Below are 20736 nucleotides of genomic sequence, written 5' to 3'. Positions count from 1 at the left end.
CCATTCAATAGAACAATCAATTATCATTTCAACATTTTCCACCAATTTTGCAGAACATCCTTTCCCAGGAAAACCAGTGCAATATTACTGGTGTCAAGAGTCATTCTCTAAAGTTCGAGTTCTTTGAAATTGCCAATCCTAACAATACGTTACCCCATATATCATTTAACTCTTCGCCAGTTAGTTGCCAAGTCTGGTAACACCGTTTCTTACATCTGCACATCAAGATAGTTGGTCTTTACCAATATATCAAAAGTTCATGACAAAAGTCAATTTAGACTTGGTCGGCCATCTCAAAAAGAGGCAAACAATGAACTGCAATATTCACTAACAAACTGCTGCATAAATCTCCAAGCAGTGACATCAAAATAATAAAAGATAACATATGGACAGCAGAAATTTCTTAGGGAACCTGTTGACAAGAGAAGGGGAAATTATGCAATTTCTTAATGCTGCCAGAATTATCTCCATGCTTCATGCTATTTTCACATTTCTAGTTTCAATTGTGACAGTTAGGATTGCCAGCTGCAATTTAAAAATCTTGTAAATAGTTGAAGTGAATAGGCTAACTTAGTAGACAAGCAAGCAAAGACAAGTTTGACAATTGAATCATCGAAATTCTGTAACCTTTTATGGATAAATACAAAAGAGAGCCTTTTAACTGCAACTAATGAGACTTTAAATGACCACTGGCATTGAAAACTGATGTAAAAATGTGAAGATAATATAATACCTCCTCTTTAAATGGCTCTGATAAGAGCTTAGATCGTAATGCTGATCTGATACTTGGTGGCAATCCTCGATACAGTGTATCTCTAGTGTTAGGAGGGACTGAACTTGGACGTGAGACCTAAAACAGTGTCAAGATTATGTAAGTATCCAAATCAAAATATTGACTCCAATAATAATCATTATAAATGGTTTCTGCCTGTCTTTGCTAAACTAAACATATTTTTTTAGCATGCAACTCTACCAAAGGGTTACTTTAAAATATCCAAATATTTTACTAAACCAAATATTCTATTTACCAGTATTTTGTCCCTTCCTTCTCAAAGAACAGTTTTTCCAAAGACATATTTAAAGGCAATTAAAAAAGCATCAAATGTATTTCATATAACAGAATGGTATGATATTTTTAATGAATAAAATTTGGATCGTAAAAAAAGCCAGTTTATAAGGTTTGCAAGAAAAGAGATGAAGATACTTACAAGACTGTCGATCTGATTGACAATATTTGCATAGTGTAATGCAAGGCCAACAGGACCTAGTCTCTGAGCGCTTCCCCGTGGATTCTTTTTGTTCACAAATTTCTCACTTTCAAGGTCTTGCATCACAGAAAATATTATATCTTAGAAAAAACAAATAGACAACAAATGAAAAGGTAACTGACTTCCAATATAGGTACTGCAGCACAAGCAAAAAGTTGCAATATTCATGAAGATTTAAGAGTAGTAAACTCTAAATACACCAACATTAAATGAAATGTGATTAAATGTTGATTCTAAGAATCAAATAAATTCATAGTCGACCTTTCAATTGTAATAATGTACTCAAATTTCATCACTGTCACCAAACAAATTAAAGCATAGATATCTACAATCAAGTCAGCATTGCATATAACTAAGCTAAGTTACCGGTTCCGGTTCGGATTCAGGTTCGGATTCGGGTACGGATTCGCGGATTCGGCAAAAAAAAAAAAAAAAATTGGGTACGGGTACGGGTTCGTCCGTACATATATATATATATTTTTTTATTTTTTTTAATATATATATATATATATATATGTTCAAACTTCAAACATCAAAATTATATATGTTCACAGTTCAAACATACAAATATGAAACATACAATGTAACTTTCCCATACAATGATACATAAATGATAACAGATAAATCATAAATCATAAATCCATAATTGCCAATGCCAATAAATATTCTGATATTCTGATATTGATATATCATAAATCATCAAAAATGCAAGTAGAATAGGTTGAATGCATGTTTTGATGCATGAAATGCATCATCGAGGGGCAGATTAGGGTTTAGATGTAAAAAAAAAATAAAAAAATTGTTTTTTAATTCTTTTTAATTGCCTTCTAACCCGTGGGCCCCGTTTTTGGGAACCCACGGGCTTGGGTTCACCCGGTCCTCTTGGGTTCATCCGGGTCCTCCTGGGTTCACCCTAGGTCCCACCCGGGTCCTGCCCAGGCTGCTGGGTTCCCTATGGGTCCTGCGTGACAGGACCCACAGGGAACCCAACCGCCTGGGCAGGACCCGGGTGGGACCCAGGGCGAACCAGGTTGGGACCAGGACCGGGCAGGGACCAGGACCAAGACCCAGCCAGTTTAGGCAAGAACCGGTAACTAAGTAACTAAGCAAACCAAATCCAAGGAATTGGTGAAACTCCCATGCAAGGTCCCAACAGAAACAACATTTTCAATCGTAATGTGCTGGCAGAAGCAGAACCTACTTCTTCATGAGATAGATGAATGTTAGAAATCCTTCTGTATATTTCTTGTTACAAGAACATGTACATGAAAGAAGTCTCCATATGTGGATAGAGAGGTAATGAAGAGGTTTTGAGCTGCAGTAAAAATAAATTATGGCTGAGATGAGGACGCTTTCATTATAAGGACCCACCCAAATTCACAAGTCCAAATCTTCAACATCCCTCAGCAAGTCTAGAGCATGGACTCTCCCTCTCTATAGTATTGATGGGGTTTTTAAATTTCTTTTTTCAAATACTTGTCTACCAAGAAAAAATGTGCCAACACTTCAAAAAAAATTCTTTCTCATTTGCTTTCAAACTATTTCATTCAAAATCGAATGGAAATAGATACAAAGATAGAAAATTTTCAAGATCTCTCAAATTCGAAAATTATTATGATAAATTTCTAGATATGCGTAAGTCCACAATAATCATTCTTGGTTCTTGAAAACCAATGTCAACGATCGAGTAATTCATAATGTGTATCATTTTCCAAGGTTGTCACTTCTAGCTCGACAATGAAAATTTGTACAAATTCACTAAGTTCCATGATGCATCTCAAAAGGATTCACATCTATTGATAAGATTATTCGGGCAAATTATGATACTCTTTTAACAAAAATGAAAATGAACAGTAACCATATGAATCTTTTGTTAGATTTGTGTGAATGTTGTCATTGATGTCAAACTTGGTGATTCGATTAGGACCGAATGTGGCATGTTGAACAATAGTGGAAGATAGGTATGTATGTGATATTGGGCAGTAAAACATGTATGGTTTTCAAGAGTATTTTCCGGAAGATCTTTTGCTCCAAAATCTTGTGTTTCGCTTATCATGGTTTGTATCAAACTTCAGTATTAGTTGTGTCTTTTGAATTGCTATCTGGACGTTTGTATTACATTATGTTCTATGAGTTCTATGCTCTGGAATCTATGGCATCTGTATCTTGAAGATGAAGGTTGCTATGCTTGGAATTTGTGTCTATGGGTCCGGTAGACTCTTGTTTTGTTCCATTAATTGAGGCCTGTGATTCGATAATTGAAGTGGGTGAAGGAAGCGTGTAGAAGATTTGTGAAGGCCGACTTGGTTTTGATCAAAGCACATTTTGGTAATGTGTTGATCTGAGCAATGCACTTTATTGTATAAACCTTTTGTGTTTGGCCGACATATTATCTTGGTGTATATGCTTACCGGCATATACATATATATAGAGAACATATGTGTGTGGATGTATGGCATGGAGAGTATGTCTATGAGCAGTGAAGTGTGATATGTGGAAGAGCATAGTGTGGGCAATGTGTGTGTGCAGTTACAGTGTTGCAATAATCCTTTATCGGATATACTGCAAGCGGTTGTGATTGACGGGTTGGAAAAAGAGTTGCAGAGAGCATTTACTGGATCTATTGTGAGTTGTTTTTTTTGAAATCTGAGCTTACCTTGGAAGTGACCTCATGCATTTGGAGATGCAATTTTCCTCAATTCACTTATTTCTATTGCAATGAGCATTTCGGTAGTGAGCCGCATTGTAATCAAGTAATGAGCCAACCTTTTTGTAATCACCATATAACTAGTTATATTATCTTGAGAGTTAACCCTCTCTATTATTTTTTCCATTTGGGTTTTCCTCATATAAAAATCTACTGTCTATCTTGTGATTATTTTTTTCAATTTATTGTACACTTGTTGTTTCATGTTGATGAGATTAATTGCTAAGGTTTAAAATATCAGTAAAATCTTTTATGAAGTGTGGGAATACCAATTCACCCCTCCCCCCCCCCTCAATATTCTAGTCCATTCAACCATTCAACCATTGTTATCCGAGCCTAGTCCCTTGTTTGATAGCTTAACCACTTGAGGGAGATCCTTGTTGGTTGGAACATGGCACCGATGAGTATGATCGGAGAATATCAGTTGGATGAAGAATTGCAGACAAGTCTTCAAGATCTGGAAAGTGTGGAATCTGAGAATGAGGAATTGAAAGAAAATGTGAAGGTAGCGAAGGAATGTGGGCAAAAGTTGAGAGAACAGATCCGGAAGTTCAATTTCAGACATAAGGAAGATAATAATCAGTTGAAGCGAGCGAATGAAATCGTTAAAGATCTGATGCAGAAAATAGAGGAAAAGAACAACGTAGAAGAAACCCTAAAAGATTGAATTAAGCTAAAGACTGAAGAATGTGAGAAGCAGGAACAAGAAGTGAAGAAGCTCAAGGCAGAAACCAAGGTTCATGTAAACAGCAAACTTCAGGACAACTTGATTAACATGCAGAAATCTCATATAGAAAGACTGGACTAGGATTTCAGACCGGTGAATGTTCAAATCAAAATGACAAAGTCAAAGGCAAGGAAGTTAAGGTAGAAGCAGAAAAGAAACCTGAAGATGCAAGCAAAATCTGGAATCAAAAATCTACTACGAGAAGCCCACCTATTCGTCAACCAAATGCACAAAGGTACCCATCATTTAATGGTTATTGTTTTCAATGCAATAAATTTGGTCTTGGGCGAATGGGAAGAGCTAAGGAGACTAAGATGTTGGCTGCTCATGCAAAACAACACCTTCAAAAAGTTGAAGAACAAGTCAAACACACGGATCATGCGAGACATCAAACGGAAGGGTATCATAGTTCCCTACTTCCTTGAAGGGAAGGTACTATAGAGGTTGAACATTTGATGAATAAGCCTCTTATGACAGCCAAGCATAGAGAGACATTAGAATTATGTAGACATGAAATAAGTTATGAATCAGAAATTTCTCCTTGTGCTGATGATATTGGGCTTAACAATGACGAGACATATCATTTGGTAAGTTTAATGAAGACTCAAACCATGATGCAACAAGAGAAGATTGTGCCTACATATTTTGAATCAGCTAGTAATGGATTGCAAGCACAGATAGAAGAAGTTAAGGATGAATCACTCTTGATTGGGAATCCAAATACCTTTGAACTACATGATAAGTTGCTTCACAACACTGGACCTGATGCTGTCCTAATCTCAAAATGGGCAGGAAATTCGGATTTTCAGAATATGATCAGCAGTCCTTCGTCATCACGTGAGCCTAAATCCGAACTTTGCAACAAAGACACTGAATATTGGATAGACAAGTATGTGGTTAAGATTGAAATTTCAGATTTGCCAAAAATTGATTTTAGATCAGCAGATGAAAATGAGCACGGGTCAATTGGTGTGTTAACACACCACTCTTATGATGAGGATACTTTTTGTGAACATGGGAACACTCTTTGAGAAGTCACTAATAAACTATTCCCTCATGATCCATTATTGGAGCAAGGTATGCATGACCATTCTTATTCGTGTTGAGTGGGTTTTACTTGGAGTGGGTAAGTTTCATTTAGCCTTGAAACATGGCACGATGATTTACACATCAAAAGAAGCATTTCAACCTTAATTCTTTGGGTTCTGACCCACATATTGGTGTGAAACAGTTGCTCTGTACTACTAATCACAGAGATTTCACATTATCCTTTGGGGACGGCAGCTAATTGGAGGAGTTGGGAAGATTTATATCATTTTTTCCTTATTGGAGGTTGGCAATGAGCCCCCGTCATCCCTTGATAATGTGATGATTTCGGATCCTGGCATTGGTATGTTTGGTACAGTACTTCATTGGGATCACAATGTGTTGTTTCACAACTCGAGGCATAGTGATGTTTTTATTAGAATGGAGCAGCGGAAGTTTGAAGGAGATGTACAAGGGAAGACATACCAAGGTCCTAGATTAATTTGGGATACAAGCATTGGAGGGAACATTTCTGCTTAATGTAGATTTGATACAGGTGATTGCTTGTGGGCAAGCAATCTAGGGGAGGGCAGACTGTAATGTCCCCTTCTTAGCCAGTATTAGCCAATCAAGGTTAGTCTATCATTAGGTCCTTGTAGACTAATAGGATCGATACAGGACATGTCTTAATTTTTGAATTTTCAAAAATTGACAACCCCTACAAATTTTTGCTCAAAATTCGTAGTTTTCATCTCTTAAGCATGTTTTACGAGGTTCAAAACTCACATTTATTTGTGTCTAGCTGCTAGCAAGTGTTTTCGCCTTCGTAGTCTAGGTTTTTGTTGATTTTTGTTGGTTTTTGTCTTCTTTTTTCCTCCTTTCTGTGCAATTTCAGGTTTCACGACAGTCACTGCAAGCGGGAACTTTTGAATGTCATTACAAGTAAATGCACTTTACTTGTAATCGGATCTCTAAGACCCGATTACAAGCTAGTTCATTGTTTAAAAAAAAATGCATACTTGTAATCGGATGTTTAAGACTCGATTACAAGTATATGCTAGCTAAGCAAAATAAAGTGCAATTTCCCTCACTTGTAGTCGGGCTTTTGTAACCCAATTACAAGTTCATTTTATAAAAGCAAAATGAAATGCATTTTTGTTCACTTGCATCGAACCCTATGAAACCCAATTTGCTCTTCGTTTTTGCTCTTTCATATCTACATCTTTCAAGGGAGCTTCATTTAAGATGAGTTTGATTTGCAAAAGGATTGTTCTTCTTTGAACGCTCATATAACTCTTGGAGACGAATGTTCAATTTCATTTAGTCCTTTTTAGAAATCGCGCTTGAAATTGGGCGAGTTTTCTCAGCATCATGCAGTTTCTCTTCCAGGTATGTTTGGCATAGTGAATGTTTCCCTCTGATTTTGTTTGTGTTCCCTTTTTAGTTTAGTCGCTTGCTTTTCCTTTCTGTTTTTTGGTGCTTGTGTTAGGTTTTTTAGGAGCTCGACGGCATTCTCCCTCTTCAACGTTTTTGTTCTTTGATTGTGTGATGATCTTTTTTGGCTTGCAATCGGGTATCTAAATCCCAATTGGAAGTCCTCCTTCCATATTGCAGTTGTGTCATCATGTTCATCTTTGCCTTACACTTGCAATTGGGTCTTGAAGACCTGATTGCAAGCCAACATGTGCACGAAATTTTGACGTCACTTACTTGCAATCAGGTCTCCAAAACCGATTGCAAGTTCATGCCTTCTTTAGTCTTGTTTCATTTCTTACTTGCATTTGGGTCTCCTGATTGCAAGCTAGTGAATAAGGATAAGTTCAAGGAGGAAAATGCACAACTCATCTCAGTGATTCAAAAGATCACTAATTCTTCAGAGAAGGTTGATCCCTTGAATTCCTCTACTTCTGAAGAGTCCATCAAACAGGTTGAAAGAGCTGCTCAAAAAGCCAAAGTTGTTCATACTTGGGTAGATCAACTGGCAGATCAAAGTACTCAAGTGGTGAAGAAAGCCTTGTAGGTGTTGAGCAATGTAAGGGAAGCAAAAATGAAGCTAAATCAGACTTTAGACTCTTTTAAACAAAGTCTGGAATCCATTGAAAAAGATTTGAAAGTTTGGCATGAAATGGATCAAGTAAAGTTGGAAATCCTGTGCAACAACACCGTGATACCAAACAAAGAAAGGTACATTGAATTTGAAGAACTAATGATCAATAAGTCATTAGTTATCAAGGACCTAATAAAAGATATAGAAGCTGCTCTAGAAATGAGTATAGAAGTGGAGCGGGATATTATTTCCAATTTTAAGAAAATGTCTTGCAAGATGGTAAGTCAAGATAAAGAGTTGCTTCCTGAAAATGTGAGACTCTCTGAGTTGGTATCAAGGCTTCATCAGGAGCTTCAATCCGAGCAATTTACAGTCACTTCAAATCAATAGATTTGTGAATTGCCACGTTTTCCTTGATAAAATGCAAACTATTTTTGAAGAATATAGAGTAGTGACCGCGAGATACTTCAATGTTATCATCAAAACTGTTGTTGCAAGGAATATAGCAAGTCTAGATCCTGATGAATTGCAGGAATCAATTAGTAAGTTTCAAACTTTCATGGCAAAGAATAGAGAAGAACAAGAAGTGTCTCGAGACACTTGATTTATGTCTTTGTTTTGTTGTAGAATGTTTTTTCCCTTTTTGACAAATTACATGTAATATCAAAACTTGTAATTACAAGTAGTCACATTACTTGTATTATTGTAACTTGTAATTACATGTAAACAAATTACAAGTTGAAACACAATAGGATTGTAATTTGGAATAATTCATAGATAGTTAGAGTTAGTTGTGGAATAAGCCTTAGTTAGTTGGACTTCTCCCACTTTTTGCTCTTAGCCCCTATCCTATATATTGGAGGGTTCTCTATGTAATTTTCATCTTTTTGGACAAGCAAGAAAACTCTGCAGAAATTTACAGCGATAAAGACTGTGTGTTTTATACTTGTAAATTGAATTCTCAAGCAATATAAGGAGAACATTTGAGTTTTAGACTTTGTGTTGAGGCTTTGTTCATACATCCATTGTATTCTTATGTCATAGTGATATATTTTTCTGCATATACTTGAGGTTTTAATGAAGCTATCGAAAAGAGCTTTGATCTACTTTCTTGTAGACTTTGTGCTACAAATATTGAGGATTAAATTAGCATAGTTAGGTGTTCATAATAGGGAAAAGTTACAAGACTTTGTGTTTATAATTGTTCTTGTTCATAGTAGTTTGGAGTGCATCCTATCAAGAGGGCTGTTATATTTTGTACATTGTTATCATACAAATGATTTTGAAAGGTAAATAGGACAGCAGAAAATTGAAGACTTTGAGTTTTTCTTCTACGTTCCCATCCCAAAGAAGTGACGGAAGACTTTGCACTTTCATGGAAACTTTGCTTCTTTCTATATAAAAATCTTTGTAGTTGTTGAAATTTCTTAAGTTTTTGTATTTGATACTCTAGTTGTCGTTTCTTTTCTGAAAAGAGAAAAGAGTATCATCTTTTTTGGAAAAAGAGAAAAGGATGTTGTCCCACCCAAGTTAGATTAGTGTTTATATGTTATAGTTAATTTGTAATAGCAGGAAGGGGGGAACCTTCCCCTAGAATTAGGAAAGTTTTTAACTCACGTGCTGTGGCTGAACCATAATTTTGCACGTCTTCCTAGGTGTACAAAATTTTCAACCAACAAAACCCATGTAGGGTTGATTCTCTCAGACTTTTGACGGCATAATTGAGTGGATTAGGAGGTATCAAAGCATTATTTTATGATATTGCAAAAAGGTTGTTAAGTTAAATTAATATTTTTCTTTAAAAACGAACATCAAAAGCGAACTTTATGATACAAGTCACCTAATATCTTAGAGAGTATGGATGCCTTAAGAGAGCGAAAGTGGAGTTCACTACATTTTGAACTTATTTGTAATATTGCAAATGATATTAAAGGCGACTCTAAAAGCTAGACTTTTATAAAGTTATGAATTTAACTTTGTAATAAAGTCACTTTCCTTGGACACCACTCCAAGTGGAGTTGGAAATAATAAAAAAAATAGTGACTTAAAGTGAGCACCCTTTGGAGGAGAAAGAAAAGATAATTAAAGACATTAGAAATTAAATAAAACAATAATTAAGATCATAAAGTGGCACTTGGGAAAGAAACCCTAATTATTGTTTAGGAGTTTAATAAAAAAGGCAAGTTGAGGAGTCATTTGTTATGTTATATTGTTTATTATTTCACTCTTGCCTCTTGAGAGGAGCTTGGTTGAACCCTAGGGTTTGGAGCAGCTTGTGTAGACAAAACCCTTCACAAGTCATCACACCTACTATTGTGGAAGATCATCTTAGGGTGTGTAGGGAGATTCTACTTCAGGGATCTCATCAGTGCAACAAAGAATATCAGTTTTGAAGAAGCACATGCTCGTTATGGCTAAGTGAGGTGCCTCCTTGCTAGGCTGACCCCTTCTTGGGCATGTTTGGAGCTTGAAAGAGACACTTCTACTGCTATTCAATATAGTTTATATGAGTTTCTTCATTGCCAGTGTGTGGAGCAGATTCTAAGTAGTTTTAGAGGGTTGCAGGATCACCATCAGCAACAAAATCAGTTTCACCTAGGTCATACAAGCTCCATAGAAAAGTGGAGATTTCTAGGCTTAGTCGCCTAGTTTTTTACGACTCTATTGGACTTCTTGAGCGCCTAGATCAGACTTCCTGGTCAAGAGGTTTTTTAAGTTGAAAAGGGCAGTTTCGGAAGAGTTGCGACTAATTTTCTGAGTGACCTAAGTGGCTGCCAACTTAGTATTTCCGAGTATCATATGTGGTTGCTAGCTTGGTGAAATCAGAGCTACAAGGCAGCTGTTTGGAGCGAGCCTTCATCAAGTTTCAACGGACTTTTTCTGGAGGATATTGTGCTGTTGCATCCATTTCTCATATCAGACAATCGGTCCCAAGGAAGCAGCCATTAAAGTCATTGAAACAGCTACTATATGTTATTTTGTGATCATAATTTTACCTGAATGAAGGACCTACTAAACGGGTATGTCTTTTTATATGTTGTATGTTCAAATCATTAAGTTGATAAGGTTTACCATTGCCTATTGTAGTCTGATTTTCATATCAGACCTGAACTATTTTGTAATCGGACTCATATCAATAGCAAATAAAGTTCATTTGAAGTTGGGTTATCATTATTATTGTTGGCGACATAGTTGGACTACTCGAAGAAAACTTGGCGAGTAATTAAAAACTCACAAGTTTTTCTTCAAGGCGAGTTTTTACGACTTTTACTCGCCAAGTTCTTGGGAAAAACTCGCCAAGTTTTTGGCGGCGAGTTTCTATAAAAAAACTCGGCTACATCATCAAAAAAAGAGGCCCAAACATGTCAAAAAATTATCTATTTTTTTTCCAAGTCAATCTTATTCTCTTCATCAGAATATATACATGAAATATAACATTTAAGTATAAGTCCTAGGACCATATGATGTCCTAATGGGTCATATGGTGTTCTAACACGTGTGGCCCCTTACGACCCCATATGACCCCTTACGACCCCATATGACCCCTTACGACACCAAATGGTGTCGTTACGAGTCCTATGGGGTCCTAAGGGGCCACACATGTGTTAGAACACCATATGACCCCTTAGGATGCCATATGACCCGTTAGGACATCATATGCTCCTAAGGGGTCATATGGTGTCCTAATCTTATACTTTAAGTTATATTTCATGTAAATATTGGCAGGATGTTTGAGAGTGGTTTCAGATCTCTAGGAGTTATAATGCAAATTCTAGGTTTTAGAACATCTTTTAAATTTTCAGATAGTCAAATTTCAATAATTAGTATGCTCCTATCAACGTTCTCTTTCTCTCTCGATCTAAGTCACTTTATCTGCCCCCAATTTTAGACCTATCTATCTCCCTATCACTCTTCCTCTATCCCCCTCTCTACCACTCTCCATGTCACTCTCTCCTCTCTCCCCCAAAATCTAGACCTATGTCTCTACCCCTCTCTTTCTCACCCTCAGACCCCAACGAGGGGTGCTACCCTAAACCTAATTTTATTTTGCAAATGCTTGGTGGCAAAGTTGGGGTGGAAATACCCCAAATCTCAAAATATTTGCCCTCGGAATCTTATGTTAACCTTGTAGTTCATCCAGTTGTGAGCACAATTGGAGCTTGTTTGAGGCCATCCACACGAAGAAGAGGAGCAAGTTAGCTCAAAAACACCTCAATGACCTTGTCTTTGTGCAATATAATCTTCGATTGTGCATAAGGAAGGTAGAGGAAGCACCAGCTAGTCCAATTGATTTGGATGATGTAGATCCTTATAGTGATTGGACATCGCAGGAGCAACCTCCATTGTTTACAGAGGATGACATTAATGATTTGGAGAGGTAGGCTACGAAGGAGGAGGGGGGTGGATTTGGTTTCACAATGGATGACATTGAGGAGGATGAGGAGTCATTGCAGTGTCAGGTGTAGTTGGAGACAGAGCTACATCTAGGATGGAGGATGAGCCACAGTCTGAGCCAGTCATACCGAGTGAGGAGGCACAATCACGCCCACAACAAACTTCTAGGACTAGACCCTCTAGTTCCACCTCCCCTCTACTTTTTACTAGAGTTGGGAAGAGGAAGATGTAATTGTATTGATTTATTTACTTTTAGTTCGGCAAAAACTATTTACTATTTTGCTTCCAGCCATCAACATTCCTCATGATGATGCGATTTGTACACACTTTGCATTTAAATATATCTAGACTCAGCTTGTTTCTTTTGTGTTCTCATTTATTGACTCATGGGATGCATCTTTTCATTGAATTTTGCAAAAAAAAAGCATTTCTAATTAAATTTAAGCAATTTTTAAAGTTCTCGAGTTTTTGGCTGAGTTTTTGCCGAGTATTGCCTGAGTTTTTCACGAGTATTTTTTTCAGGGCTTGGCTAGTTTTTGGTTTTGGCGAGTAGTTCAACTATGGTTGGTAACAAAGTGGTATATGTTTAATCTATGATGGTTTATACATTTGCATTGAAAAAACTCTCAAAACACATCCTACAATCGCACAAAATCAATGCATCAATTCCAAACTAGAACTTAGAGGAGGTTCATTATGCCCCACACCAGGGTGGGACACTAGATCACAGCCCAACTCTCTTTCTACTAAGTTTTCAAATTCATTGAACACATTTGATTTAAATTTTAAAAAGTATACCTACATTTTCTTACTAAAATGATCAACAAACGAAAGAAAATACATGGCACCAATCACTAATACCTTGTTTATTGGTCCACAAATATCTACATGAACTAGCTATAGGACTCTCTTTACCCAAGCTTATCCCTCATAAAATGGAGTTCCATGCTACTTCCTTGCTTGGCATGCTCCACAAACACCTTCAATTTTTTGTTAGATGCCAAAAAGTCCATCTACCAAATTCTCTCGAGCCAACCAAGAGAGAATAAATTTAGGTGTCCATATCGCTGATGTCAAATGCAATCTTGGCTACCAATGCTAATGACTTGTCCAATGTCAACCATCATATACAATCCATGAACACCAAGTGTGATAGTCTTCTTAATCTCATTGTCAACTATGTATAATTTATGTTTGCTAAAGAAGAGATCTAGTACACATTAAGAAAAAAAAATACTCTAAAGGATTTGCACATTCCCTTTGTTGACAATCGTATACTCCCAAATACCAAAGATCATTAAATCAAAGCTAGTAGTGTACTTTGTTAACCAATCTTGCCAGTTGATGAAGTAATGTGATGCTCTTGAATCTATGTACCATGCAGATGACTTGGACCGATCTGCTATTATTTTGGCCATAAATGCATAGAAGACTAGCTCCTCCTATGAATGGTCTGTGATATGAGACTTTTACTAAGGCCCTCCCTAGTAGGAATTTTTATCAGCCAACCTTTTCTACAATGCTTCTTAATATGATCCATCATACCACAATAATGACATGTGACATTCTTCAAATTCCTTGATGCCTCCTAATTGTTGCCTTGTCATTTCAACTATTTTCCTTTATCATTGTCTTTGGTTACAAATGCATTTTTAACACCCTTTGCATCACTGCAAGTACCAAACTTTTCTTCCCTGTCCTATTGTAAGAGCTTATTGCACTACTCTTCAAACATTCATTAGTAGTAGTGATATTTAAGGACTCAATAAAATGCTCATAAGCATGTGGTAAGATTTTAGTGTTATTACCATCATGTTCTCTTCCATCTTCCAGCCAATGGCTGAATAATTATCTTTGATGCCTTTGATCTTGAGTAAATGCTCTTACAATGATGCTTTCACATCCATCCTTATCAAAAATAGCACTTTCTTCAGGGAATAAAATTTTTCCCTTGTATGAAGTCTCATGTAGCTTTTAGAGATGCTTCCAAAGTTCAATAGAACTTATCCTAGATTAGACGTCTAGAAGCATTTTGTCTATGACAAATAATTTAATCAACATGACCAATTGTTTGTCACATTTATCAAATTTGTCCTAGTCTTTTACCCACAGTCATTGGATGGGTATCTTTACAAAGGCTGATATTTTCATGGCATCTATACTCAAAAATATGAACATAAACTGCTTCCAAGTATTATAAATTGTTCTAGAGAATCTCTACTTTCCTTCCAACATGATATTGGGTAACAAAGCCATTTTAAAATGATCTTCCTTCCCTCAACCTATAATTTGCCAATTAGACTAAAAAAACTCAAAAATTCATGCCTTAGTTGTAGCTATCAAAAAAATCTGAAATCCTATTCATAACAACAGAAAAAGGCACTCTTTTTGACCTACAGCCCCACACCACCTTTTTCTGTTGATCTGTCCCACAAAATAAATCAAACAAATTGGCACATGAATTTGTAAAATGGACCTTGCACAGCCTCCATGTGCCCAAGCTAGCACTATTTTTAAAAGAAAAATCCTACACATTTCAAAATTCTACACAATTTTTTTAAGCAAAAAATATGAACAATTCATAATTAAAAAATGGTAGCAAATATTCATAACAAGAAAATACAATTTTTTATTTATTTTCTGGCGCACAATTTCCACCTTCTGGCACCCATTCTCCCTGTTCAAAAAACCGTGATTTTCCAATAAAAAATTGATGATCTTCAACATTAAATTCTTGCACGATTTTCTAACAACAACATGATTTCATATGATCTTCACAATCTGCCTCTGGCATGCCTAGTGTTAATTTATGGATCAGAATTGAAATTGCAGAGATATAGAGCTATATCTCTGATGTTACTGCTCTAAAACAAAATTATATCTGAATATATATCTCCTATCAGTGAAGATATCAATTATGATATTGTATTCAGGTCTGTTAGTTTCTCACAGATGAAGCTAATGAGCACAGTAATATCTTCACAGTGAATATAAATATATATATGTTGCAGTATATATGTATATAGCACACAGGATATATTGCACACAATATATTATTCACACAGCATATATATATATATATCGTCGCTTTTATCTTCCTTGAATTGTATATCACTAACTACACAGGGATTATCCACGCACTCCCAGTTAAAATCATGAACTACACAGATTGTGTATTTACGCATACTCAGTTATAAGCACTGCTGTATATTATCCACGCACTCTCTGTTCTGCACTTGGCTATAATATTTGTGCCGTTATATCTTGTTCACCTTCATAGACCCGATCAATGGATATATATGGATACAAATCAATGTCAATGAAATGACATGACTTTCCATTCGATTAGGAACATGATCATTGACCAAAGGTTGCGATCCACTTAGCAACCCGATCAGCATATTAACTTAATCGCATAGAATTAAGAACACTTAACAATCGGTTACTAAATGAAGAAAACATATTCAGTAAAACAGTTATTAGATTCACAAAACATAATAGTTAGATAAGAGATAAATTGCTGACAGCGATCATAATGAATAATTAAAATGTAAATAAGGGATGCGACAGCGATTAGGAGAAAGATATCTCCTGTCGCTACAACATCAACACCTAGGTCTTCACAATATCAGTTTCCAAAACTCTAGCTGTACTCTAATACTATATAACAAAATATAGAACACAAAAGGATTACCAAGATTTTCATTAATTAAATAAGAAACAAGAGCAAGCTTACATATCTTAACAATGAAGGGCAACAAATCACTTTGTAGGATTAAAAAGAATAAACTAATAAAGCTTATAAGAATGTTCTAAAGTCTATCCTGAAGCCAAAACAATCTTATTAAAGCCTACAACTAAGACCATTACTAAACAATAATTACTTTAACATTCCCATACATGAAGTGAAGAAATAATAGGAGGAACTCGTTATTAATAGGACTTCAGGCCTTAAGAGTATCAATATACTTTCAAAAGGAAGATCCAGGTAAGTAATTGTATTTGGAATTCAGACTAATAAAAACGTCCAGCAGTTAAACAAATAGATATTTAATTTTTCAACCTTTTTTATATTCTTTGGTATAAAATTTCAGATTTCCACTTTATTGACAGATTTTAGAATTTCAAATATTGCATTTATTTCAGATTTCTATTATTGTTTCTGAATTTTGTTCAGTTTAAGATTTCTGTTGGTTTTCAGATTGAGAATTTTGTGAAGGATAAGTTTTCAAGATGAGCTGATAATGGTGGTTTTCAAGGTGATTGTAAAACATTTAGTTGATCATTATATTTCTTTCTTTGGCTTCTGGATTCAATTGTGTGTCAAATCCAGAAGCCAAAGCAAGAAACAGTATAGATTGTGGAAACTTGATATCATTGATTGATCACTACACTTTTGACTTTCTGTAATTTAACATTTCAGTTTAAACGAATTTCAGAGGTTTAAATACTACATCACAGGTTTCAAAACATCCATATTTTATAGCATTCCCAGTATCAAATTTTTATGATTGTTGCGGATTTCATTTTCCAATTTTGTTTGGTTTCACATTTTGGTTTACATTAAAGCAAGTTTTCTAGCAGGGCTAACAACAGTAGCTTTCACAGTGAGTGTATAACACAGAGGGATAGGTGAGTATTATAATTTTTCACTTCCTGCAATTTCAGGTTTCAGTTACATAATATATTTCCTGAATTTCAAACATTTAATCAATTTCATATTTTAACGCAATCCCACCATAGGATTTTTCTAATTATTTCAAAATTCTGTTCAGTTTCAAATTATATTGAGTTACACATTTAAGATTTTTGTACATGATATAAACAGTTAATACAGGTTCTTGACAGGGGTGATACCAGTGGCTATCACCAAGAGATTATAGCACAGCTAGTTCATTATTCTACTTTATCCTTCATACCAATCCCTCTAAATTATTTTATGCAAGGAAGCTATCTGGATGGCATTCGATCACTGCAGCATTATATTCAAGAATTTATCTCCCATCACTGCAGCATTTTAACTTCAGTATCCATTTTACAGCCCAATTGCACCAGAAGTAATAAATCCATATGTGAAGGTATTAAATTGCCATTCCATACCAGCCTCCTTAAAATTTTCCTGGATCTCTTGATGTAAAAAATATACAATATCCACAAGTTTCTCCATCACCTGCAATGCAAATCTATATTAGATCTAGGTAATAACTCGTACAGTTTGTGACCGTTACAAACTTGAACTGTTAACTAATGATCATATTTTAAATAGCCACATGTTACATGAACAGTAGTTCACAGCAACACTGATATTTGATGAAAAAATTTAAAGCAATGGACAAAATAAATTGAAGCATCTCTTGTAAGTATCTAAAGATAATATAAAATTGCACGTATAAGCATCTAAGCTCTCATCTTTATGACACTCATTTCTCTGGTAGATTGTTGCTATAAGACATGGCTTCTAAAACCTGGTTTAATATGATATACAAGTTTAAAGAGGATATTGCTGCAATTGAAGAAAAAATATTTAGAAAAGAGAGAAAAAAAGCCCTGATTAAAAAATTAACAACAGGCCAATAGATGAAAAGACAGAATCAAAAATAATTTGATTGTAAATAAATAATATAAACAAAAACTACATAAAAGAAACAAATAAAATCGTACGAATACTACAGTTGTTCTGCAAATGTAATTGGTTAATTTTAGGCAATCAGATATTAATCTTAAATAATCGAGTTATAACAGAACAGTAACAGCAATAAATACACAAAACAAGACACACCAATACCCTGGGAAAACCTCCCTCTTGGAGGTGAAAAACCCAGCCACAAAGTACAATGTGTATTATCTCAAATGTAGGCAAATACAAGGCAAGTGTGCTTATCTCAGATTGCTGTTCAACCAGCAAGATAGCAGATCTGAATTCCTCTTTATATGATAATAGAGATTGCAGCCCTTATCATCACGATCAAATTCGCTCAAGCCAAGTCTTCATTAGCTTCGCAAGATCTTGATAGCATCACCTAACAGCCAAGCTTCACACAATGGATGAGGAGAAAGTTCGCACAAGAGAGAGAGAGAGATCGCCAAATGTTGGAGAGCAGATTACATGTGTTGACAGCCTTAAGAATGATTCGCCTTGTATGTAAATTGATTCATTATGCTATGCAAATGACTTGCTTATATACTTGACTTGTGGTGTCAAGTCTCAAGTCGGCCTGCCTTGTTAATTTAATAATTATTTATGTACATCATCCAAATAGGTCGACGTATTAAGATGTTATTGTTTGATTGCCTTTACCACACGCTACATGAGTTTGGGCCCAGCCTGATTACAGAATCGCTAAAAATACATATTGGGCCTACCCTATCTACAAGTTACATTCAATATAGGACCACAAGTTACATCGCCCAATTAGGGTCAGACCAAATTACAAGTTACATTTATAGGGCCTGTCCTATCCACAAGTTACATTATATATAGGTCTTGCCCAAGCAAGACATAATTACAAGTTACATGTATTTGGGCCCAGCCCTAAGTTCGATTTACCTAATAGATAATACATGTGTATTTTAATTGTCATTGACAACATTAAAATACAATAGATAGGTATCCAAGCTAGCTACCATTTCAACATAATTATGTGTAGGAAAGTACATATGAATCTCACTACTGATTCTTCTTAGAAAAGGGCTTGTTTGTGTTGCAAAAATATTGATTTATGTTGTCACTGATGTCAAACTTCTTGATCTGGATGTTGTTCCAGATGTGAGCTACTTAGACATAGTCTTTTACAGCAGTCAAGGTTTTTGGTCCAGTCCGACTGAAGTTCGATACAATGGTCTAGTTCAGTACGGTGCTGCTACAGATTTGTAAATTGTAAAAGGTGAACTATACCTTTGTCATAAGGATTCTGGAATTATAGTGTTGATTATATGGTCCGGTTCAATCCAGATGTGGTGCAGTAATGTATAGTTGTGTAGATGTCATATGGATGTATACAATATGTTGGTGAATGCTTGTAATGGTAAAATATGGTGTATTATGGTGTTTTTGTCTGGTGTCTTGGTCCGGACTTTGGAAGGTGTATATTAGATAATTATGTAATTGTTTTTTTGGTGCCGATGTGTGTGGAATTGAAGGGAAGATATTTACAGATGTTTTTAATTGCAAAGGATGAAGTCTTTTGATGATTCTGGAGCTCTGATTGATGTTGCATAATGTTTCAGCTATGTCTGACTGTTCCGGTGAACAGTCTGTCATACATTTTGGTCCGGTACGTAGCGGATTTACATCAGATGGTTATGCAGTTTTAGAATAGTATTTTTGGATGTACATTCTCATTATATATCATGCTCTGAAAGACAAAGTGATCTACAAATGAAGATATTTCTGTTTGAGTTACAGTCAATGCAGTCTTGAGAAGTGGCATTCCTCAGATTGTTAGTTGGCAGAATGTTGCCGATAGTTATCTTGAATTCCCTGTAGGTTTATGATGCTTCTGTGGTCATTCACAACTTTTGGTTTTGATCCAGATTGAAGATTGAAGTTAACTGTTTCAAAATGAGTTAACTGTTTTATCCTTTTGAAATGACCTGTGTGTTTTTGGTCCAAGCAGTTACATGTGGATGTAGAGCTATTGTGGAGATATATGGAAGGTGTGCCGACATGGTGTGAATCTTCACACGTTTCATTTCCCTTCCGCATTTGCATTAGAGATTGTTTTTGAGGTCGACAGTTATGCTTACATACGCTACATATATTTTGACCAACCTAATGGATATTCTAGGTGTTGTGGTTGATATATAAATGTCAGAATCATTGTGTAAATGAATGAAAAAAAAGCGTGTATGATATGCGAAGCTAATCCAAAGTAATTTACAGGTTCAAATGTGTTACAGAACAGTGATGAAGAATGTTTTAGATAAGTATTAAACTGTGAACTGTAATCCGCATTTTGGTGGATGCTGTATTCTTGCAGTTCAATCTTTTGACATTATTGTTTCTGAATAATTTTATGTGTCTTGCCATGAAGAAGTGACCTTTAGCTGTGCAAGTCCTTGTATCTTGCCCTAAGGTGGTTGTGTGCCTTTGTCTTGCAAATCCTCTCAGGAGCAGTGAGCTCCTTGGTGGTCAGCCTAAAAATTGTAAACAATTTCATATATATTGTGAGTGTGATTCTCACTGTGGTTTTTCACTTTTTGGGTTTTCCACATAAAAAACTTGGTGTTATGTGTGTTTGCTTTTGAGATTTCAGTTATTTACTTTCATGCATATGGTAGATGGAATGAATGCTAAGTAAAGGAGTTAAATCTGGTCAAGTTTTAAGCGTACGCTAATTCACCGCTGCCCCCCACCCCTCTCAGCATCCAGTATTGTTCAATACTTTGTGCATTGCAGGTCCCGTTTATTCATTTATCCTTGGTTGGGGTTGGCATTGGCCAGAGAAACTATGTTGCCCTTTGTTGTATATATCAAGAGATGCCATCACATACTATACGTCCCTTTTCCACCGTCAAACTGTTCATGACATCAATTTGCTTAGTTTGATCTCCCTTTAGCTTTCAG

General features: G+C 35.7%; 1 protein-coding gene across 2 annotated transcripts in view; it reads right to left on the bottom strand.

The window, feature by feature from the left end:
• The window catches only part of LOC131044787 (protein PSK SIMULATOR 1), a 163180-nt gene that overhangs the window by 44419 nt on the left and 98025 nt on the right, over window positions 1-20736 (bottom strand). For both annotated transcript variants that reach the window (XM_057978229.2, XM_057978224.2), the window contains 3 exons: window positions 17271-17340; window positions 1209-1324; window positions 734-850 (listed from right to left, as the gene is read on the bottom strand). In XM_057978229.2, coding sequence (XP_057834212.1) covers window positions 734-850; window positions 1209-1324; window positions 17271-17340 — 303 coding nt within the window. The remainder of the gene's footprint in view (window positions 1-733; window positions 851-1208; window positions 1325-17270; window positions 17341-20736) is intronic.

Source organism: Cryptomeria japonica, chromosome 3, assembly GCF_030272615.1.
Source record: "Cryptomeria japonica chromosome 3, Sugi_1.0, whole genome shotgun sequence".
Taxonomy (NCBI): domain Eukaryota; kingdom Viridiplantae; phylum Streptophyta; class Pinopsida; order Cupressales; family Cupressaceae; genus Cryptomeria; species Cryptomeria japonica.
Note: the sequence above shows the minus strand (reverse complement) of the source record. Positions and strands in the feature narration are given on the sequence as shown.